The sequence below is a fragment of the Rhinopithecus bieti genome, unplaced genomic scaffold (assembly GCF_001698545.2).
Source record: "Rhinopithecus bieti isolate Rb0 unplaced genomic scaffold, ASM169854v2 scaffold_13674, whole genome shotgun sequence".
Classification (NCBI taxonomy): Eukaryota; Metazoa; Chordata; class Mammalia; order Primates; family Cercopithecidae; genus Rhinopithecus; species Rhinopithecus bieti.
The window spans coordinates 443,998-468,794 of NW_016807649.1; the positions used below are offsets into that span (position 1 = coordinate 443,998).

The 24,797-nt window shown below is 36.6% G+C and overlaps 1 protein-coding gene across 3 annotated transcripts in view; it reads left to right on the forward strand.

Moving 5' to 3' along the window:
- The first annotated feature begins 1,075 nt into the window (after positions 1 to 1,075).
- POLI (DNA polymerase iota) overlaps positions 1,076 to 24,797 on the forward strand; it is a 29,901-nt gene continuing 6,179 nt past the window's right edge. Inside the window, exons 1-9 of one of the 3 annotated variants that reach the window (XM_017882982.1) lie at positions 1,076 to 1,326; positions 3,375 to 3,500; positions 5,981 to 6,145; positions 10,486 to 10,638; positions 13,424 to 13,660; positions 15,581 to 15,759; positions 16,712 to 16,803; positions 20,059 to 20,189; positions 24,584 to 24,789. In XM_017882982.1, the coding sequence (XP_017738471.1) occupies positions 1,218 to 1,326; positions 3,375 to 3,500; positions 5,981 to 6,145; positions 10,486 to 10,638; positions 13,424 to 13,660; positions 15,581 to 15,759; positions 16,712 to 16,803; positions 20,059 to 20,189; positions 24,584 to 24,789 (1,398 nt within the window). In that variant the 5' untranslated portion in view covers positions 1,076 to 1,217. Of the gene's footprint in view, positions 1,690 to 3,374; positions 3,501 to 5,980; positions 6,146 to 10,485; positions 10,639 to 13,423; positions 13,661 to 15,580; positions 15,760 to 16,711; positions 16,804 to 20,058; positions 20,190 to 24,583; positions 24,790 to 24,797 lie in introns of all 3 variants that reach the window. The other 2 variants (XM_017882983.1, XM_017882984.1) reach the window with 2 other exon arrangements.

A 24,797-nucleotide genomic window follows, 5' to 3' on the forward strand; every position in this document is an offset into this window, starting at 1 on the left:
TCAAGGTTCTAAAATTCTATTTGATAAGAAGTAGAATCATACAAAAAACAAAATATATTTGTGAATATGGGTATTTATACAGATATAGTATATATACTTACATACAGGCAGGGAGGAATTTCCAAATTTCATCTACTGTAAAATATACACACACCACACCAACACATGTGCACACATGGCATCCTAATAGAAGGCAAGGAGAATTGACATTTACTGAGCACTTCCTATGTGCCACATGTTTTATATATATTAGAATATTACAGTATATGGTAGCTTTTATTCATTCATTCAATCTCAATACTTTTTTTTTTTTTTTAACAGTAGAGCAACTGAGGCTCACAGCAGTTATGTAACCTGCCCAAAGTCACATAGCATGATGGAGTCTGGATTGGAGATTTTGTCTGACTGCAACACTCACGTATCAAATCCTATTCAGTTTTGATGTTAAAAATTCTGCGGTTGAATTCGTCACAGTGTATTTAAATAAAACAACAACAAACAAAACACAGCAAACCTTAACATAGTTGCTAATCATATGAGTTTATAAGGCCACCTCTCTCTTACTATCATTTATACTTTCCCACCCCATCACATTAATCACTCAGGTCTAGGGATTTGCAATTTTGCTAACAGCCGAACAGAACAAAGATAAAAAGTTAAAATTTGTGATGTGGGCCTCACTCCAAAGCCTTCAAGAAATAAAGTTAGGCCAGGGGCAGTGGCTCACGCCTGTGATCCCAGCACTTTGGGAGGCCTAGGCGGGTGGATCAGCCCGACCAACATGGCAAAACCTCGTCTCTATTAAATACAAAAAATTAGCTGGGCGTGATGGCGCATGTCTGTTAATCCCAGCTACTTGGGAGGCTGAGGCTGGAGAATCGCTTGAATCCGGGGGGCAGAGGTTGCAGTGAACAGGTATTGCGTCATTGCACTCCAGCCTGGACAACAAGAGCGAAACTCCGTCTCAAAAAAATAAAAAGAAAAAGAATAGTCACTTGTGCTTTCAATCTCTCCGCTTCCGGCCTCCACCAGGCGGGAAAAAACTCCTGCACTTTGACCTCTGCGATTCCCTAGCATGCGCGTCACTCTGGGCAACAGGCTGGTAGGCCACGACTGCGCAGGCGCGACGTAGGGAGCGGCAGGAGACTGTCGCCCCCGGTTTCCCTGGAGACCAGACGGAAGCGGCCGGAAGTAGCGCTGCGGTTGGCGGCGGCGGGATGGAGAAGCTGGGGGTGGAGCCTGAGGAGGAAGGCGGCGGCGACGAGGGCGACACCGAGGCCTGGGCCATGGAACTGGCGGACGTGGGGGCGGCAGCCAGCTCGCAGGGTGCGCCGCAGCCAGAGGAGCCAGCGGCCTCCTTGGGTGTAAATAAGAAGGGTGGGGCTGGCGGACGTTCCGGGCGGCGGCCACTGGGGCGCGACAGTCCCCGCCCCGCTCTGCCCGTCTAAGAGAGGGCTGCCTCCTCCTGCCTCGTGTTACGCGGCGGGTACCTCCAGAGGAATGGCTTCACCCAGTAGGAGTAGGGTGGGGCGTGTCCACACTACAAATGCGTGTCGAGGGTGCATCTGCATCGTCCTCTGTGAGGGACCAGGTGGGGCGGGAATCCCTCAGCCAGCCAGACAACTGCAGAGGCTTCTGGGCCTTTTAAGTTTGGAGAAGTTGAGGACCTTGTCGCTCATTTGGCAGAAGGTGGGACCCGATTCTCAGTCCTGGCAGGAAGGGATGGCTTAGAACCTAGGCGGAGTCAGGTCTGCTGTGGTCACGTCTCTCGTGACCCACTTCCCGCTCTGGTCTTTACCTTGTACCGCCCACCTCAGGGCCTGGATGCAAAGGCACCGGTTCTCATTTCCTGTTGGTTTTCTTTCATTCATTAATTTAGAGACAAGGTCTCCTAGCAGCCTCAAACCCCTGGGCTCAAGTGATCCTCTGCCTCAGCCTCTCCCTCCCGAGTAGCTGGGACAACAGGCACGTGCCACCACACCTGGCTAATTTTCAGATTTTTTTTTAGATCAGGTGTAGCTGTGTTGTCCAGGCTGGTTTCAAACTCCAGCCACAAGCGATCCTTCCACCTCAGCTTCGAAAATGTTGGGATTACAGGAGTTAACCATCCTGTCTGGCCTTTTAAGTTTTGGAACAGCTTTAGGTTTACCTGAAAGTTGCGGAGCTAGATCCCCCTAGTGTTGACATAAACTCAGTACATTTGTCAAAACTAGGAAATTGACATTGGTATAATACTGTTAACCGAACTACACGCTTTATTCAGATTTTACCAGTTTTTCTGCTAATGTTCATTTTCTGTTCCAGGATCCCAACAAGAATATTGTATTGTATTTTGCCTGTCTTGTTTTTAGCCAGTGTTGAGAGAAGGAGTCGCCTCTGTCATTCCCTCCCCTGCTCATGACCTAACAACTTTTTAAAATCAAAGAACTATTCAGTCTTTCAATTTAGTGAATATTTATTGATGGTCTGTTATGTCCTAGACACTGTTTTAGGCACTGGCGATTTAGCATTAAACCAGGTAATCCTGCTGTCATGGGAGCTGAAAATAGCCCACACTGGTACCCACTGGTTGTCTTTTGCTATTTTGTATTTCAGTTTTTGTTGTTGTCGTTTTAAATGTAAGGGCATGCTGCTTAGAATAATTTTCAAGTTGTGTGAAAACCAATGTCATTTCAAATTTTCTGCCCCTTCTGGTTTACCCTAAAAGCTACTATAAACTTCCAGGTGATAGTATCAGCTCTTGCATCATCCATTATTTATCACATTTTTTCCCCTCAAACTTTTTACTCTCCTGAGAAAAATGCAGTGCACAAAGAAACAGTAATTGGCCGGGCGCGGTGGCTCAAGCTTGTAATCCCAGCACTTTGGCAGGCCGAGACGGGCGGATCACGAGGTCAGGAGATGGAGACCATCCTGGCTAACATGGTGAAACCCCGTCTCTACTAAAAAATAAAAAAAAAAAAAAAAAAAAAAAAAAAAAAAAAAAAAAAAAAAAAAAAAAAAAAACTAGCCGGGTGAGGTGGCAGGCGCCTGTAGTCCCAGCTACTCGGGAGGCTGAGGCAGGAGAATGGCGTAAACCCAGGAGGCGGAGCTTGCAGTGAGCTAATGTCCGGCCACTGTACTCCAGCCTGGGCGACAGAGCGAGATTACGTCTCAAGAAAAAAAAAAAAAAGAAACTAATTAAGAGGACTGAAAACCCTACTCTAAGTAGAGTTTCGTGTCTTTGTAATTTGGATGCTTTCACACATAATCCAGGAAAAAACTAACATCGCTCAGCATTCTTCCTTCACAGGTACCATGTTTTAAGGAACTGTGAGTTGGTCAGAGATAATAAGCATCCTGAATTTCTTTTTATTTCTTTGCATATTGTGCAGGAGTTCGTGATCAAGTGTTGCCCACACGAAATTCTTCATCCAGAGTCATAGTACATGTGGATCTGGATTGCTTTTATGCACAAGTAGAAATGATCTCAAATCCAGAGCTAAAAGACAAACCTTTAGGTAATTGTACATTTATAATATTTTTATTGCATAGTGATTAGATTAGCAACTCATGCTCATTATATACTGATTTATTAACCTTATTAAGAAAGATTTTGGAAGCAGTTCTTACAGTGCTTTATAGCTGGTCATTTTTGCTTCACTACCAAGTGTAAATTTTACAAGCCTCATTTAATAAGTGGTGAATCTGAGAATAGTGTAGTTGGCAGAACAAATGAAGAGAAAGCAGAATAAATTTTACTTTTCTCTGCTGGTTAGTAGCTTAGTTTGCTGGGCAGATTTCTTTTTCTCAGTATTTGAAATTTTACAGGCTTTCCTCTCAAAAAACAACCTCTTATTACATTTTGGTGGAAGTGTTCATCTGTCCTCCCCTTTCTGAAATTAACTCTTAAATTGTGTAACGTCTAACAAACTAGTTGGATTTTGAACATAAACCTAAATTTTACTAAGACAGCAAACTTTCCATAAAACATAAGCAGCTTTTAAATAAAAGCCAAAATAAATTTTATATTGGATATTGTTGATATGCTGGCTTGCTTTATCATTTTTATTATTCATATTTTAAATTGAGAAAGATAAAGAGATTTTCATGCATGCAGGAAAGATTCTTCCTTTAGTATAAGCATAAAGAAGAGTTTTGCTTCACTTGCTGCTACCCTTTTGTGCCCACTTTGGCTTAATAAATCCCAATCCAGCCTAGCTGCTTTACTGAAGATCAAAGGGGTGACTAGTTTTTGCTATGCCAAGGTGAGTCTAGGATCTTAAAACTTTCCTAAAGGGTGCCAAGAAGTTAGAATCATGGGACTTAAGTTTTTTCTCCTGAAGACATTTCTAAGTAGTAGCACTGTGATATAAGATGTTCTGTGGATAATGCTTAATAAAAAAAAAGTGTAATTAAGTACGAATGAATGATTATTTGGAAGTGAGGGATGTGAATGCTCCACGTTTTTTGGGGAAAACTACAGTAGTCTTTCATTTTTTTTTGTTGTTGTTGTTGAGATGGGTTCTCTCTCCAGCCCAAGCTGGAATGCAGTGGTGCGATCTTGGCTCACTGCAACCTTTGCCTCTGGGTCTCAGGTGATTGTCCTGTCTCAGTCTTCCAAGTAGCTGGGACTAGAGGTGTGCACCACCACACTCGGTTAATTTTTTCGTGTTTTTAGTCGAGACGGGGTTTCACCATGTTGCCCTGGGTGGTCTCGTACTCCTGAACTCAGGCAATCCACCTGCCTTGGCCTCCCAAAGTGCTGGGACTACAGGCGAGAGTCACCGTTCCCGACCAGTAGTCTTTCATTTATACTCAACAAATACATGACAAACTCAGGCTGGTGACATGCAGTGATGAGGCCATATAATGTAATGCTGTATTTAAAAACTCCTTTTTTAGTTAAGAAATCTACCAATCTGATTTTTTTAAATAGTTCACTGAGGAGTCTAAAATTACTTCTACCTTTGGTTCCATAATTATATTTTGGGCATTACCTGATATATGAAAAAAACTTTATATAAAATAACATTTCTTTGCCTTGTTTATGACATCAGAATTTTAGAAACAATGTCTAATAGAGAAATGGACATAACCTTTTTTTCTACATGTTTGTATTTTACATATTTTAGGTGAACATTACTCTTACAGTGGTAAGCAAGTAGTAAACTTGTATAAAAAGAGAAGAGCAAATAATTTGTAGCACTCTTGAGTCACCAATAAACTAGAACTTTTATGCAGTCTGTAAATAAATGATCATAATTTAATCATTTTTGATAGAACAGTTTAATAATAGGTAACTATTAGATCCCTAAAAATTGCTGTAGCCCAGCACTTGTTTTATATATTTTATGTACATATTATATTTTATATTGCTTTATATTAGCAAATTACTCAGAAGAGAAATTGAGTTTTTCTAGCAGCAACCAGGATTTAGTTGTACTCAATTATTTTCATCTGGTTTTTTTTTTTTTGGTAGAACATGCCCTATTATATGGCAATATAAATTAATCTGCTTTTATATTGTCTGGGAAAAAAATTCTAGAGAGATTTGGTTTGTATCTTATCACTGAAGATTCCATAGAATATATCGATTTAGGTTCATTTTTACTAAATTTGAGAAATGTAATACACAGATTGCCTTTTGTATATGAATAATTGATCTGTCGTCTAACTTGTAATTCTGTGTTATTCAGTGTTTTGTTATTTAATAATAACTTTCCTTCTTCAAGGAGACAAAACAACCAGAGATTAAAAGTGGGGTATGGAAAAATAATACATTGGTATATTATAATTCATAATTAGGAGATAGCTTGAAAACCTAATGTTTCTGCATTATAGAAATTTGATTTATGGAGGCTGTGTTTTTTGCGACAGGGCTTTTGCTTCTTATCAAAACTGATTGTCTTACAACTTAGACGAATGTAATATGGAATTAATAATGTCTTTAAATGTTTCTTCAATTGTGCTTGGGTTTCTCCTAAAATATTTTTTATAGGGGTTCAACAGAAATATTTGGTGGTTACTTGCAACTATGAAGCTAGGAAACTTGGAGTTAAGAAACTTATGAATGTCAGAGATGCAAAAGAAAAGTGTCCACAGCTGGTATTAGTTAATGGAGAAGACCTGACCCGCTACAGAGAAATGTCTTATAAGGTTACAGGTACAAATGATAAGCAATGTACTTTTAGCATTAATTTTTATGTAGGATGCCTGTTCATTACATGAATTTTTTAATAAATGTAAAAATAACATAAGATGCTTTTCCTAATAACTTCTTATTTTGGGTCTTGTCAACTTTAAAATTATGTAAAAGGATAACTGTATGCTGTGAATAGTATTTTAAGAAGATGTATAGTTGGAAGTAATTTTAACTCTGTTTTGATTGATGTTTATATAATAGGGAAAATGGAAAACAAAGTTTAAAATGAGAAAATGGGAAACTATACTGTAAAAGATGCCAGGTCTTTAAAATTTTAAGTTTAAATGAATTATGAAGAAATAATGTTGTTTTCTAATGCATTCATGATAATTGAAAGAGGCTTCTGTAACTTTTGATCAGCATAATTAAAATTGATTTATGAAATATTAATAAAATATTGGCTATATTAATATTTTCTTAGGTTTTTTATATATACTAAATATTACAATGTAGCTAAACTTTCCCATGCTAAGGTTTGGATTTAAATCTTAGTGTTATAGTAAATTACAGGAAAAATGAAAATGAGTGTGCACTGGCACATTGCAAATATAGTAGATTGGTGCAAAAGTAATTATGGCTTTCACAATTACTTTTAATTGCAAAACCTCAATTAATATATAGTGCAAAATGTATAATGATCAGCTTTGCAATTATTTGTCTTTTTTACTTTTTTTTGTTTTTCTTTTATCATAGCAATTTTCAGATGACTGGATTAAATGTCTATAATATACAGAGAGCTCTTAGAAATTAACAGGAAAAAGAAACCTAATAAAAAAGGACAAAGAATATGAATAGGCAGTTGACAAGAAGAACCTAACCCAGTGTCTAACAATTATAAGGAAAAAATGCTCAAATTCATTAGTGGCCAAGGAAATTTGAATTAGTAAGATATTTTATATCCATCATACTTGCCCAAAATTAAAAGGAATGTGAGAAAAAGTATCAGGAACACTTACTGAGTTTAAAGACAAATGTTCTTCCATCCAGTGAGATCATTGCTGGGAGTTTATCAAATAGAAATAAAATCATGAGACTGGGCATTGTGACTCATACCTGTAATCCCAGCACTTTTGGATGCTGAGGTAGGAGGATTGCTTCAGCCCAGGAGCTCGAGGCTGCAGTGAGCCATGATTGTGTCACTGCATTCCAGCCTGCGTGCGCCTGACAGAGTGAGACTCTTGTCTCTAAAAAAAAGGAGAACCACAAGTACATAAAGACATATGTACAACAATGTTTATCGTAGCATGGTTAATGATTGTCAAATATATGGAAGGAAAAATATCCATCAAGAGGAATAGCCAAATAAACTAAGACATCTTTATGATAGATATTATATAGCCATTAAAAAGAATGCATTGGTGCAATACTATTTGACTGATGGAGATAGGCCTTGTTGAGTGAATAAAAGGCAAGGTACAAAATGATGTATCATGTTTTTCCAAAAGTGTAAAATGATGGCCTAAATGCCTCCTCTCATATATATGTGTATGTCTACATATGAACAAGAAGAGAAACATTAGAGGGTATATTACAGGTTTTTAACATTGATTAACTTGTGGTGGGAAAGGCGTAGTGCTGAAATGGGAGGAAAGAAGAAGGGATAGTGAAGCAGAAAAGACAAGATTATACTCCTGGATATCACTTCTTTTATTATGCAAAATTGTGTCTAAATATTAAAACTTTAGTTTTTAGAAATTTCCCTGTGGAGAAAAAATAAAAACTTGAGTTTTAGTGTACACAGAAGTGATTATATAATACATACAATTCTGTAGCTTGCCTTTGAGCTTAATGATCTTCCATGTCATTCACAGAGATCTTCCTCACTCTCTTTAATGCCTGCACAGTATTTCATTGTATTTAGTCCATATTTATTTAACCAGTTCTTCAGTGATACGAAGACAGTATGTCCAACTTTATGCCTGTTGTTGCTACATAATTAGTAATTGCACCTTCTTTCACTAAAAAAAAGTCTTGTTTTGGATGGTAAGTTATATGGTTTCCCTGCATAGTGATGGATTATTAGGCTGTTACCAGATTTTTGCTCTTAAGACATTTTCGTATAGAAATGCTGGCATACTTTTAAGGGGATTTCCATAAGGTAAGTTCCTAGAAGTGAATTGTTGGATCAAACATGATTTGCATTTAAATGTTTGGATATGTTACATATGAGATTGCTGCAACATATTGCTAGTATATACGAGAGTGTTAGATTTAAAAATCTTTGCCTGATAGTCGAAGAAGAGTAAATCATTGTTTCAACTTGCAGTTTTCCATGAGTAAGGTTGAGCATTTTTTCATATATTTTTGATCATTTATGTATCTTTTCTGTTAACCTATTCACTTGCACCTGTTTTTTATTTGGGTTGTTCATCTTTTCTAAGTACTTGGTACTTTTGTGTCATTTTTTTTTTGAAAATTTTTTTTTAAGAAAGTTATTTTCAGTTTTTCTCACAGTATTTTTCTGAGTTGAAGTAGGAACATAGCCAATGTAGGCCCTTACTGTATTTATCTCTGACCTGTTTATAATATATAACCTTATTATTTATTTCATATTTTTATGCTACTGCATATATACCTTTCTTCAAGGTAGTTTTTTTCCTCTAATTACAGACTCCTCTTTTGGGCCCTATATGTGTAATACATGTATCTTTCTTATGGAGTTGATACCAAGAAAGAGGTTACAATGGAGGCTGGGCATGGTGGCTTATGCCTGTAATCCCAACACTTTGAGAGACTGTGGTGGGGGGATCATGTGAGGCCAGCATGGGCAGCATAACATAGCAAGACCCTGCCTCTACAAAAGTAAAAAAAAAAAAAAAAAGTTAGCTGGGTGGTTAGCATGTGCCTGTAGTCCCAGAGGCTGAGGTAGGAGGATTGCTTGGGCCCAGGAAGTAAAGGCTGTAGTGAGCTGTGGTGTGCTACTCCACTCCAGCCTGGGCAACAGAGTGAGACCCTGTCTCATTAAAACTACAGCAACAACAAAAACCTTCAGGAATGGAATAATTAGGGATTTGTCCTGTGACCTAAAATCAGTCAGTATTTAGTGATCCACCAGCTTCGTGCATGATTCTGTATTTAACTTGTTTTTCTATTTAGTACTTAAAAATTTATCCTTTATTTTCTTATGTAGCATTCTTTTGATACTCTTTTGTTTTCTACATGTTACTTTGCATATCAGGTGTATACTTTAGAAAATAACTTGCAGAAATTGATGAAGGAAATGCAAAACAATGATTTTCTATGATTAGACATATTGTCAGTCTGTCCTGAAAGGAGGTAATAGTTTTCTTTAGGTAATTGTTTTCTCAGGAGTGATTTTTGGTGTTTACCATGTCACATTGTTATCTTTATTGGTTTCCCCTTACATTGTCAATGTTGACATCAACAAAACAAAAAAGCACTTTTGGTATTTGTGAAAAAACGTGATCTATGTGGAATGACATAGTCCTTTTATTTCTGAGCTTGAGATTATATGACCTTAAGAATCTATGCATTTTTGTATACTAAGAGACTTGCATTTGTTTTCTCTTATCCAGCTGGTGTCAGTAGAACGTGATTCAGAGGGAAGTGAAAAACTTTCTCAATGATTTTTAAGTTGTTAGTCTCAATGTTAATATATGAAAATTGATAGTTTTTTTGAATTTAATTTGAATTTTGGTTCAGCTCAGTCTAGTAAACATTTGACTTAAGGACTAGATAATTGTGCTAGATGCTGGGCATTTGAATACCTGTAAGTTGTGGTTCATCTCTGCCTCTCTGTCCTAAGGAATATGCTTGGGCTAATAAAAATACCGTGTTATAGTATATTTTGAAAGTTGACTGACTTTCTGTTTTCTTCAGTAATAACTGGAAATTTTAAATGTTATTTTGTTTTGCCTCTTTTAAACTCTTGGGGAAAATATAGCTAAAATATACCATTACTTGTTTTTAACTTTCCTGAGCAGCCTATAGTTTATTCTTTGACACCCTTCTTCAAGGTCACCAATTTACTGTAAGCATTGATATTTAATGTACTACAGATACAAAAAGTATAGGTGTAGAAGATTGAGCTAAATATATTGCCATGAATAACTGCCCCAGGAATGCCATTTTTAGACTTTTTGGAAAATATTGCCTCTACTCAAGATGTGGCACAGAAAAAAAAGTCAGTTAACTGAGGGCTTTATTAAAGATAGTATGGAACTATGGATGTATATAAAACCTTTAACAATAAATTTGATATATTTTTAAGCACTATATAGTTAAATTTATCCTAGTTATAACTTCATTTACATCTGTGCTCCAATATTATTTCAATTTAGAATTACTGGAAGAATTTAGTCCAGTTGTTGAGAGACTTGGATTTGATGAAAATTTTGTGGATCTAACAGAAATGGTTGAGAAGAGACTACAGCAGCTGCAAAGTGACGAACTTTCTGCGGTGACTGTGTCGGGTCATGTGTACAATAATCAGTGTGAGTGGGTTCTTATTGATTCTACCTACTAACTAAAAGTACATACATTTCTTAATGTTCAGTGAATTTGCTGTGTGATTTTGAAAGATTCATGACTTTTGTTGGAGGTATAGTTATACTTAGTCAGTACTCTGTCTAGAACAGCTAAAATTAGGTATTGCTATTCCATAATAAGTATTAAGATTTTGATGACATGTAGCTCAGTGCTCTGTGCACTTTTCATTTGCACAGACCTTTGTTCCTGTTCATCTGCACAGAGCATTCATCTGCGCAGAGTTTTCGTCTGACACAGTGCATCTGTTCCCGTTTTAGAAAGCTATACCCAGCTGGGCACAGTGGAGCGCCCCTGTAGTCCCAGCTGTTTGGGAGATTGAGCTGAGAGGATTGCTTGAACCCAGGAGTTTGAGTCCAGCCTGGGCAGCAGAGCAAGATCCCATCTCTTAAAGAAACAAAAAGCCATACCTCTTTAGGTCATTCTTAAGTTGCAAGAGTTGGCTTCTTAATATGCTTTTTGGAATAATTTTGGATTATTCTAAGACAGTCTCTAAGCAGAATTTTCAGGTAGGCTAGATTTGCCTTTGATGTGTCTTTTACATGTTCCTTCGATTCCCCTGAGACCCTCATGTTGCTCTCTGACTTCCCAAGTTAGCACTTTTGGAATGTTGTCCAGGCTTATCTGCCGTGTGCCAGAATCTTCTCTAAGCTCCTATTTAATCTGTTTATTTATAAATAATCTTTGTCAAAGTTAGTAAGAAAGCAGAATTGCTTCGTGTATTAAGATATGAATGACTGATAGTGTTTCCAGGGATATTTACATTTGAAAATAAGCTGTAGTAAGCACCAGTGAATATCTAATTAGGCTTTCAGACATCTTATGACTGCTGGTGACTCCCTTATCATACCACATACAAGACAAGTTACTCTGCTGTTGTGTAAGACTTGTCTGACCCTTTTGCTCTTAAGCCTCCCCATGCATTTCCTCTTATCCTCTTTTTTGAGAACTAGACATCAGTCTACAGAATAGTTCTCCACAGAAGAAAAGTGGTAAAACTACAGTTTCTATAATACATGGAGCTTTTCATGTATCTTTTGTACTTGTGCTCATTTGTAACTTACAAGGGCTAAGTAGCAAGAGTATTTCAGATATATTTCTATATAATTTTTAAAGCAAACTTGGATTTTATTGGTTAGAGTAAATTATAGAGAGCTAGGTTTTATATCCCAAAAAGGAAATGTGGAATTATTGATTAATTCTTCATCTTTCACACAGATTTTGATTTTATTAACATTTTTTTCAAACCTACAGGAAAGTTGACAGAATAATACAACAAATACCCATTATGTCCTTTTTTTTTTTTTTTTTTTTTGAGACAGAGTCTCACTCCATCGCCCAGGCCAGAGTGCAGTGGTACAATCTTGGCTCACTGCGACCTCCACCTCCTGGGTTCAAGCGGTTCTCCTGCCTCAGCCTCCCAACTAGCTGGGACTACAGGCACGTGCCACCACACCGGCTAATTTTTTAATTTGTAGTAGAGATGGGGTTTCACCATGTTGGCCAGGCTGGTCTTGAACTCCTAACCTCAGGTGATCTGCTTGCCTTGGCCTCCCAAACAAAGTGCCAGGATTACAGGCGTGAGCCACTGCACCAAGCTCATTATGTCCTTTCTTATAGATAAACTAGTTATTTTGCCACATTTGCTTTCTCTTGTCCTCTCTATGGATCGCTTGGTTGGTTGATGAGCTATTTGGAAGCAAATGGCAGACATCTTGACATTTCATCTCTAAATACTTTTAGTGTGAATCTCTTTGAGGTTAGGATGGTTTCATGTAATTCCAACACTGTTTAACACCTAAAGCAAATTTATTTTTATATAATTTTCTTATAGTTTTTATAAAAGAGCTCTAAAACTATGTATAGGTCAGAGATTGTTTTCAGCAGCATATATAGTTAGTGCATGGTTAAGATTTAGATCTTTAAGGCATAATGTTAGCTTTCTTGTTGTATAATAGTACTTTTGTGCTTACTTACAGGTAAATATGAGTAAAAGTTTTGTTAATGTCAGTAGGAATGTTTTTATGAGATCAGTTTTCATGATGTGTTAATTATTAAGCACTCCCAGTATACAGTCACTATCACAGGCCGTTGGAATTTGCTTATTGAATTTGTTTACAGTATTCCTATGAAGCATGAAAGAGATTAGTCAAGTGGATAACAGGGTGGCAGTGGTCTCTTAGTCCATTTAGTGTTGCTTTAACAGAATACCTGAGACTCAGTAATTTGCAAAGAAAAAAAGGTTCATTTGGTTCATGATTCTTGTGACTGGAAAAGTCAAGATTAGACCTCTGCATCTGGTGAGGGTCTCAGGCTGTTTCCCCTCATGGTGGAAGGCAAAGGGGAGCCAGTGTGTACAGAGATCACATGGTGAGAGAGGAAGCAAGGGCTGGGGGAGGTGCCAGGCTCTTTTAACAACCAGCTGTCTCTGGAGCTAATACAGTGAGAAACTTACTCATCCCTGAGGGAGGGCATTAATCTGTTCATGAGGGATCCACCCCTGTGATTCCAACACCTCTCATTTGACCCCACCTCCAACATTAGGGATAAAATTACAACATGAGGTTTGGAGGGGACAAACATCGCAACCATACCAGGTGGTCGTGGTGGTGGTGGTGGTGGTGGTGGTGGTTGGATATAGACTAAGCCCTCTACCTTTTAAAAATTATTTTGTAAAAAAGAAACTTAAAGTTTTTTTCTTGCGACTTTGAATGACATTTGTTGTTTTTAAAGCTATAAACCTGCATGACATCTTGCACATCAGACTACTTATTGGATCTCAGATTGCAGCAGAGATGCGGGAAGCCATGTATAATCACTTGGGGCTCACTGGCTGTGCTGGAGTGGCTTCTAATAAACTGTTGGCAAAATTAGTTTCTGGTGTCTTTAAACCAAATCAACAAACAGTCTTATTACCGGAAAGTTGTCAACGTCTTATTCATAGTTTGAATCACATAAAGGAAATACCTGGTAAGACAAATATCTTTGAAAAGTACATATATGTCTTATTATATTTCTTTAATTTTAAAATTATAGATACAGTGTAATTAATTCTTAGGTAGAGGTGTATGTGAGTGTGTGCATGTATGTGTATACTTGGTTCCTGGAAAAAACTAACAAAAACCATAATGTTTTCTGAAGCAAATTTGGATTAAGAAATATGTGAAAGTACTTTTCTTATTTTATCTACTTTGGATGGTTAGAATATGGTCATAAAAGTTATAGCCTAGAAATACATGGTCTTTATTTCCAGTCCCTGGGTCATACTCTTATACTGTACATTGCCTCTAGAGAGGGGAGTTTGTCTTTTACTAAGTCTCTTTTGGGATTATATATAAAATATTAAGGCTACAATGGACTTTCCAAAACATCTAGGCCAAGTTCCTCAGTTTAAAGATGAGGAAACTGATTTCCATGAGGAGTTTGGTGACCTATTTAGGTCATGGTGCAAGTTTGTTTCTTTGCAGATCAAATACCCAAGTTTTTATAGACCATTGATAATGGATATGTTGAACTACATTTCTGTGGTATTGCTGGGGAATAAGATGTTATAAAAGAGTTCTGTAGAAGTGAATTTCTAATACCTCTGAAACTTAGATGTCAAACTTCACATTTTTAACTGATACTTGTGTGATTCCAAAATGTATTATACACTGCCTTGCCTTCCTTAGTATAGTATAACTATAATTTGAAATTTTGTGGATGACTTTGGTTCTGGCTTCTGAAGAACAATGTCAGGTTGTAATAAATTGAGGACTGTATACTGGTGCAAGACATTATTACTTGGCTTTACTTTTGAGTTCTTGTATCTTTTTTTTTTTTTTAACAGGCTTTCTGCTTTCTCACTTATTGCCAAATTGCCAACCTTCTTTTATTTTGTGTGAAAATCTGTCACTCTCATAATTCCCCTACACAGCCGTCTCCTCCAACTTAGGCTTTCCTGTGCAAGAAAACCAGATAACTGTGGATTATTTTTAAATGAAAAGAATAAGGAGACACTAAATGGCCTGAGTGTTTTCTCTTGTGGATAAAGTATGACTGAATTTTAGTGCAAGAACTTTGTGACAGTTTTGCTAGCAAGAGTTTTTGTTTGTTTGCTTTCTGGCTCATAGCTGTATTCTGGATGGTAAATGTTAGATATGACTTATGGATAAATGTGTGGTGGTGCATATAGGAACCAGTTAGTTTACCTAATATGTACACTTAATTCATTTTAATTGCTCTAGTGGCAGCCTTTTTGTACATTAATAATAATCATGATTTCTGAATATTTCTGGAATTTTACATAACAGGTAGTAAAATTTTTATTTTAGTAAGACAGCATTTATTGACTGTCTCTGTATTCATTTTATTTTACTGCATTTTGTGAGGACTTCAAAGAGATGCATATAATTCAGGAGCCCTGAGTGGAAGAACAGCAACCTAGTTTGCAATGGAGTTTGATCTTTGCAAAATACAGTAGTCCCCCATTATCTGCAGTTTCACTTTTCACAATTTCTGTTACCTGCAGTCAACTGTGGTTTGAAAATACTAAGATATTTTGAGAGAGAGAGGCAGAGACCACATTCACATAACTTGTATATAGTATATTGTTGTAGTTCTATTTTATTATTATTGTTAACCTCTTACTGTGCCTAATTTATAAATTAAACTTTATCATAGGTATATATGTAATGGAAAAAACAGTACTGTATATATATAGGGTTTGATACTGTCCATGGTTTCAGGTATCCACTGAAGGTCTTAGAATGTATCCCCTGTGGATAAGGGGGGACTACTGTGTAAATTATAGAATTTAAAGATATGATTGATATATTTATAATATTTTAATTGGCTTTGTTTTAAGGAGAAAAGCTATTTTTAACTTTGTATGCACTTCTTTTTATTTAGGTATTGGCTATAAAACTGCCAAATGTCTTGAAGCACTGGGTATCAATAGTGTGCATGATCTCCAAACCTTTTCATCCAAAATTTTAGAAAAAGAATTAGGAATTTCACTTGCTCAGCGTATCCAGAAGCTAAGTTTTGGAGAGGATAACTCCCCTGTGATACCCTCAGGACCACCTCAGGTACATGATGATATTTATTTTAATTAAGTACTGGTTATCACATTATTTGAGATAAAGATTTCTAGTTACAGTACCTTGTTCTTACTATTCTAGTTTGCTTAGTATGTGATCTCTTTCCTATTAGAAGGCTGATTTATTATTAATAGATTGGATTAATAAGTATTCTTAGATTGAATCTTAAGCATTGATATTTTGATATCTTAAGTTAGCTACTATGATTGAAGACAGTGCAACTTAATAGCCTATAATGCATATATGAGGCAAAATATTTTAATCTTTTAAAAATCTTGTTTTCAGAGTAGTCCAGTGATTTAGCAAATGGGAAAGGTATAATCACCCAGTTAACATTGACTGATTTTTTTGCTATGGGTCAAGCACTTTACTGAGTGCTTGAAATACATTAGTCCATTTAATCTTCACAACGAAGCATCAAGGTGGGTAGTACTGTTGTTTGTCCATTCTTTCTTACCTTTCTTCTTTCCTTCCTTCCTTCCATTCTCTCTCTCTCAAGATGAGGATATTGTACTTTAGAAAGGTTAAATAACTTGAGGACCATATACTGGTGCAAGGATATAGTCCAAGGATATAAGTCTAAGTTTGTCCAAGGATAAACTTAGATTCAAGTCCTAGGTGATTAAGAAGTCTTGCCATAATCATACAATAAAGCTTGGAGTTGGTACTAGAGCTTTAGAGTTTTCTTAACTTTGAATTATTTTTTATTAACTGTTTTATATTAACTGTTAATTTAGTAATATTTGATACTAACTTTCTAGTGAGTACAGTAGCTTGCAGATAAAAAACAGTTAATATAAAAGTGAACTAAATGGCTGAAACTAAGGACAAGAGGTAAGTTAGTAAAGAATGTATTGAATATTTATTTGACTATACACTGATAATAATTAGATATAATTCTTAGAGTTTGCACTAATCCTTATTTATGCTTCTTTGATAGTCATTTAGTGAAGAAGATTCATTTAAAAAATGTTCATCCGAAGTTGAAGCTAAAAATAAGATTGAAGAACTACTTGCTAGTCTTTTAAACAGGTGATTTTCAATCCATTTTGCCAAGTCATCCTATGTATTAATTCTGTATATGGTATATAGAAAGGATATTTGATGTTCCATCTTGGAACTGACAGATTATCTGGAGACTAAACAATGTAAAAATAATTTATCAAGTGATTTCTCTGCATTATAAACTATTGTAAAGATGGTAATAGGGGCTCTTACCTAAATTTAATTCATTGGTCTTAATTCTAGTAACAGTGTGGTTGTCCTATGGATCTAAAGTTGCAGATGGTTACCTAAAGGGGTTTTATGGATATTTCTAACATTCTTAGACTTATTCTAGTCTTCAGGTGAGAAGAAGTTGTTTTAATTTTTCCCTGTGGCAATTGCAAAGCCTTTGCCTTCAACCTAATAGTTACTTGAATTTTATTAAGTTAGTACCATGCTAAATACAAATACATGCGAAATACAAAACGTGTGAAATTAACCATTTATCTCTGCTAATAGTTACTTGCATTTCATTAAGAAGGAAAAAATGCAAAGAGGAATAATACTGTCATAATTCTAAAACTCCTGATACAGGAACAGCTATATAAATTTGTGATTGTTGTGGATAGGAAATTATTAAAGTAACAGTGAAGGAAGAAGCAGAAGAACCCTTGTATCTCTTTTGCCTCAGACTGTAAAATAAAATGGAGTTGAAGGAAAGAATGGCTAGCTAGGGCTATGTGTGAGCAGGGTGAGTGACTGCAGGTATGTGCAGGGTTTCTGATCTGTATGTGAAGAGTATCACCTGGGGTTATAAATATATGAGTAGCACAAGATAAACTGAAAAGGAAATTTAATTTTGTGGTGCTCCTTGTCATTATACATATATTTCTCAATATTCCATATTCCACAGACAAGTATTATCTGTTTTCTTCCCATTCTTTGTTTCTGCTTTTCTTGTTAGAAATTTCTCAAATTGTGGTTTCAGGGCTCTAACAGTTTAGAGTAGGTGGCTTCTCTAATGATTCTAGGAGGACTAACTGTATTTAGAGAAAATGGTTTTTGGATGATTCTAAGTCTGAGAAAACTGATGAAGTGAAATTTCCTCCAACTTTGCTGTTGCATGCAACGTGGCGCTCAAATGTCTTGAGCAGAGCCATGCAGCTCATTGTTGGCTGCATGCAGCTGGGGCTGGCTGTATGACTGGGCTCCAGTGATATGACTCAGGCTGGGCCTGCGCATATGCTAGTGAAACTGGGTCATTTGCTTCAGCTAAATAGAAGACTACTCTGAAATGCCTAACATTTGGAGACAGTTCTTCACATAGAAAAACCACAAGAAGTATAAGTTTTACAGGTTCTCTTATTTGAAGAGTCAACCCAGAAGTGAGACCAGGTGCTCTAAACCTGTGAAATACAAAACCTGTGAAATTAACCGTTTATCTGTATCTCTGTTTGCCAGCTCCTTTTCTCCCACACCACAGGCCCTTATTTCAGTGACTGAATTATAACACCATCTAAGTGACTTGCAAAAAAAAAAAAAATTACAGGAGTGTGTGTGTATATTTGTGTATAATTACTTTTGTTTTCTCTAGAGTATGTTATGATTAATACTATAGGTATGTAAGAAATGTAAAACCATATTATTTTAATCCATCCTCTAGGCACTAGTTTAATATTGCTTATGATTCAGCCTTTTTCTAATGTGTCTTAATTAGCATATCATACTCTTTGAATTGCATAATTAATAGAACACGTTTAACTGGAAGATATTTAAACTAGTAGCCATTTAAGGTATTTTATTATTCTAGTTAAGCAGCCATCGAGAAGTTTTGTCACAAAGCAATAAGAGATAGAAAAACATTATTTAATACAGAACTATTTTATTTTTTATTTTTTTGCGATAGGGTCTTGCTCTGTCACCCAGGCTGGAATGCAGTAGTGCAGTTACAGCTCACTGCAGCCTCAGCCTCCTGGGCTCAAGCAGTCCTCCCACCTCAGCCTCCAGAGTAGCTGGGAAAGCACCTGCCATAAAGCCTAGCTAATTTTTAAATTTTTGTAGATGAGGTCTCGCTATGTTGCCCAGGCTGGTCTTGAACTCCTGGGCTCAAGTGATCCTCCCACCTGAACTTCCCAAAGTGTTGAGATTACAGGTATGAACCACCGTGCCTGGCCCAAAACTGTTTTTTTCAGATCAGAATGTTCAAGTTGAGTGTGTTTAACAATATGCAATATTTGCATTTTATGTCTGAGATTTGGTTTTATATGCATTGCCATGTGTATAAAAGGGGAAATGTTATACTTTAATGACATTTTTTCTGGTAATTAGGTTTTGTACTTCTTAAGTGAATTTGTCATATAATTAAAACCTTTGTTTCAACACCAAAACCAAGACAATTGGATGAAATTCTTTTTAAAAATGCATGTACACATATTGTATATTAATTATATACTAAATATAGTATATGATCTTTGAAGATATTGCTCTAATAAGCTATCATATAATGGTAATAGTGATTGCTCTTTAACAAAAGTAATCTCATTTTGTAAAAAAAAAAATCTTTTTTTTGGTAATCTCATAAGAAAAAAGTTTGAAAAAACTTATTTTGTTATTTTTCACTTACTTGCTTTTGTTAGTGAATGATTCAGTTTCTTAAATTTCCTGCTGATTTTAATTTGCTGCCTTTTGGCTAGGTGTGGTGACTTACCTCTGTAATCCCAGCATTTTGGGAGGCTGAGGTGGGGGATCACCTGAGGTCAGGAGTTCGAGAGCAGCCTGGCCAACATGACAAAACCACCTGTCTACTAAAAATACAAAAATTAGCCAGGCGTGGTTACACGTTCCTGTAGTCCCAGCTACTCAGGAGGTTGAGGCAAGAAAACCGCTTGAACCTGGGAAGTGGAGGTTGCAGTGAGCTGAGATTGTGCCACCACACTCCAGCCTGGGCAACAGAGCGAGACTCCATCTTGAAAAAAAAAATTCGTTGCTTTTAGTTTTGTTTTGGATTTGTGTTATAAAACAGCTTGTTATGATTATATCTTATATCTCTTCTATTTCTGACAGCACTCAATTCTGAGTGAGGCCTGAGAGCTTGACATCTAAACATTCAGAGTTTTAGTGCATAGACTTTGCGATGATTATTTGGATACTCAGGGACCTTTATTGCTTACTATTTTGTTATCTACTATATGTATAATTGTTATATTTAACAAAATCTGGCACCTTTAGATAAATGAGGTGTTACATAATTTACAAAGGTAATACTTTTCTAATTCCTTATTTCCACTTTCTCTTTATTTTTAGAGTATGCCAAGATGGAAGGAAGCCTCATACAGTAAGATTAATAATCCGTCGGTATTCCTCTGAGAAGCACTATGGTCGTGAGAGTCGTCAGTGCCCTATTCCATCACATGTAATTCAGAAGTTAGGGACAGGTATGAACTGGTTTTCCAACAGTTTCATTCGCAGGTTGAACTCTTAAATAAGCCAACTTTGAACTAGAAATATGCTCCAAAAATGGAGGGTCTTCACAGGGAATTAGCAAGCAATTAAATGCTTTTATTCTATCAGGAATTTTCACCAGAAAACTTTGTTGTTTATTTATTTATTTATTTATTTTTTGAGACAAGGTCTTGCTCTGCACCAAGGCTGAAGTGCAGTGGTGCTGTGATAGCTCACTGCAGCCTTCGTCTCCCAGGCTCAAACAATTCTTCTACCCCAGCCTCCCGGGTAGCTGGGACAGTAGGTGCAGGCTACCAGGCCTGGCTAACTTTTTTGACATTTAGGATAGACAAGGTCTCAAACTCCTGAGCTCAAGCAATCCTTCTGCCTCAGCCTCCCACAGTGCTGGGATTATGGGCATGAACCACTGCACCTGGCCTGGTTTTTAAATAGATAAGTAAAGAGTCATTTAAGAATGTTTTCCAAGTTCAAAGAGAACAAAACTGTGATAACTGATAGCATGAGTCTTTATGGGCATTTAGATTGTTTCCATTTTGAAGAACATTTAAGTGCAAGTCATTGAATGGGCATATGCGTATGTTTTCCTTTATCTTGGGTAGATTTTAAGGAGTGGAATTGCTGGATCATATGGTAACATGAACTGTTTAAGAAACTGCCAACTTTTTCCAGAGTTCATGTAATAATTTACATTTTCATCAACAATATATGAAGGTTCCAGTTTTTCATATTTCCGCCAATATTTGTATTGTCAGTCTCTTCGATTATAGTTGTTCTAGCGGTATATAGTAGTGTGGTTTTTCTTTTATGGATAGTGTTTTGGTGTTATATGTAAAAATTCTTTGCCTAACTCAGAGGTCACAGATATTCTGTTTTCTGTTAGAAGTTTTATAGTTTTTAAGCTTTATGTTTATGTCCATTTTGAGTTAATTTTTTATGTGTGGTATATGGTAAGGGTCTTAATTCTTTGCTTTGCATGTGGGTATCCAGTTGTTCCTACATCATTTGTCGAAGATTATTCTTCACCCACTGAATTACCATGGCATCTTTGTCAAAAATTAATTGACCATAAATATAAGAGTTTATTTCCTGACTTTCTTGTTTCATTGGTCTATATGTTTATCCTTACACAGATTCCACCCTATGATGGTCTCTGCTGCTCTGTTTATTTTTCTGCAATCTTTTTTTTCTGTTCTTTCTTACAAAGTAGATAATCTGTATTGAGCTGCCTTTAAGGTCTCTGATTCATCTGTCATCTCATAACTGCCGTTGCCCCTGTAGTGATTTGTTGGTTTTGGTTACTGTACTTTTTAACTCTAGAATTTCTGTTTGTCTTTTGTTTTTATGTTTGGTTTTGTTTCTTTATCAAGATTCTCCTTTTTTTGTACTAATTATATTTTACTTTAATTCTTTAAACATGGTTGTCTTTAATTCTTTGGACATATCTATAATAATGAATTTGAAGTCTTTGCTAAGTCCACCTCAAAGTCAATTTATGTTAACTGCTTTTTCCCCCAAATATGTATCACACTTTCCTGTTTCTTTGCATGTTTTGAACTATTTTATTGAAAACTAGACCTCATAGTTAATGTATTATAGCAACTGTAGATTTAAAATTTTTTCTTGTAGATTTTTTTCTTTTTTCTTTCTTGTACTTTTTTTTAGGTAACTTGTCTGAATGTAATCTGCAGAATCTACCTCCCCTGGATTCTGTAGCCACTGATTTCTCTGCTCAGTGTTCTTTCTTTTTTTTTTTATTCAAATTTTTATTTTAATATTGGCTTCTGGGAAGTTGCCCATATCTGTATAGTTTCATGGTTACCCAATGTTTGGCAAAGGTTCTGCTCAAACACTACAGTCTGGAAGCTATCTCCCTCTGCCAGTGGATAAGTGTATGGGTTGGAGAGGACTTAAAATATTTAGGCCATTTTCCCATACTGCCCAAAGTAATTTATAGATTCAGTGCTATCCCCATCAAGCTACCACTGACTTTCTTCACAGAATTGGAAAAAAATACTTTAAATTTCATATGGAACCAAAAAAGAGCCCACATAGCCAACACAATCCTAAGCAAAAAGAACAAAGCTGGAGGCATCACTCTACCTGACTTCAAATTATACTGCAAGGCTACAGTAACCAAAACAGCATGGTACTGGTACCCAAACAGATGTATAGACCAATGGAACAGAACAGAGGCCTCAGAAATAACCACACATCTACAACTATCTGATGATCTTTGACAAACCTGACAAAAACAAGAAATGGGGAAAGGATTCCCTATTTAATAAATGGTGCTGGGAAAATTGGCTAGCCATAAGTAGAAAGCTGAAACTGGATCCTTTCCTTACTCCTTATACGAAACTTAATTCAAGATGGATTAGAGACTTAAATGTTAGACCTAATACCATAAGAACCCTAGAAGAAAACCTAGGTAATACCATTCAGGACATAGGCATGGGCAAGGACTTCATGTCTAAAACACCAAAAGCAACGGCTACAAAAACCAAAATTGACAAATGGAATCTAATTAAACTAAAGAGCTTCTGCACAGCAAAAGAAACTACCATCAGAGTGAACAGGAAACCTACAGAATGGGAGAAAATTTTTGCAATCTACTCATCTGACAAAGGGCTAATATCCAGAACCTACAAATAACTCAAACATATTTACAAGAAAAAAACAAACAACCCCATCAAAAAGTGGGCAAAGGATATGAACAGACATTTCTCAAAAGAAGACATTCATACAGCCAACAGACACATGAAAAAATGCTCATCATCACTGGTCATCAGAGAAATGCAAATCAAAACCACAATGAGATACCACCTCATGCCAGTTAGAATGCCGATCATTAAAAAGTCAGGAAATAACAGATGCTGGAGAAATAGGAATGCTTTTACACTGTCGGTGGGAGTGTAAATTAGTTCAACCATTGTGGAGGACAGTGTGGTGATTCCTCAAGGATCTAGAACTAGAAATTCCATTTGACCCAGCCATCCCATTACTGGGTATATACCCAAAGGATTATAAATCATGCTGCTATAAAGACACATGCACATATATGTTTATTGCGGCACTATTCACAATAGCAGAGGCTTGGAACCAACCCAAATGTCCATCAGTAATAGACTGGATAAAGAAAATGTGGCACATACACACTATGGAATACTATGCAGCCATAAAAAAGGATGAGTTCATGTTCTTTGCAGGGACATGGATGAAGCTGAAAACCATCATTCTCAGCAAACTATCACAAGGATAGAAAACCAAACACCGCATGTTCTCACTCATAAGTGGTAGTTGAACAATGAGGACACATGGACACAGGGAGGGGAACATCACACTCCGGGGCCTATTGGGGGGGTGGGGAGCTGAGGGAGGGATAGCATTAGGAGAAATACCTAATGTAAATGATGAGTTGATAGGTGCAGCAAACCAACAGGGCACATGTATACCTATGTAACAAACCTGCACATTGTGCACATGTACCCCAGAACTTCAAGTATAAAAGAAAAAAAAATTAGGCCATTTTCAAGTTTTTCTTGAATTTTAATTTCTGCTAGGCCCTCTTTATCTCCCCGTGATGTGCATGTAGCCCTTTCAATGAGTGTATGGAGAGCTTAGGCCCTCTATGGCCTTCCGTTTATTTGCATGTAGCCTCCTAGTCAGCTAGGGTTGTGAGGGGAGCCTATGTAGTCCCTCTTTGGTTCTCTCATTTCCAAATCTCCTGGTGACATTTCTGGCTGGTCCACTGATCTGTCATTCACCCCAACCACAACTAAAGCCTCAGACTAGCAGAGCTGTGGGATCTTCCCATTCATTTCCTATCAAGTTTGCTCATTTTACTGGCAACGTTGCTAAGTGTGGGCTTTTGCCCTCTGCCTCACATCAGGTCTGTCTCCTCTAGAAGTGAAACTGCTGACTTTTGCAGCCTTCACCCTGTACCAACTGAGGTATGTAAACGGGCATTCGAACGGTCCCAGACAATGAAGTCCCAGACAAAGTCTCCTACTTTGTTAGCTAACATATAGCAGCTGTTCATAAATCAGTACTTCTTACTTTGTTTGCCTTTGGTTCATTTCCAGATTTCCACCAAAATGATTGTTTTTGACAATATTCAGTTTTATAGTAGCTTTTTGAGAGCGGGTTTTCTGACCATATCACTGTACTATAACCAGAAATCCCAGATTTCAAATCTTTTGAAAATTTTTAACCATTTAGTATTAATGTTGAAATGTCTTAATTTGTTATATAATGTCAAGATGCCCAGTGATACTTATTTAGGATTTTAATTTCTTAATCTCAGCAATATAAAATATATTATGCTCAATATTAATTATGTTTATTATCTTCTTAACATTTTGTTTAGGAAATTATGATGTGATGACCCCAATGGTTGATATACTAATGAAACTTTTTCGAAATATGGTGAATGTGAAGATGCCATTTCACCTTACCCTTCTAAGTGTGTGCTTCTGCAACCTTAAAGCAGTAAATACTGCTAAGAGAGGGCTTATTGATTATTATTTAACGCCATCATTATCAACAACTTCATGCTCTGGCAAGCACAGTTTTGTAAGTAC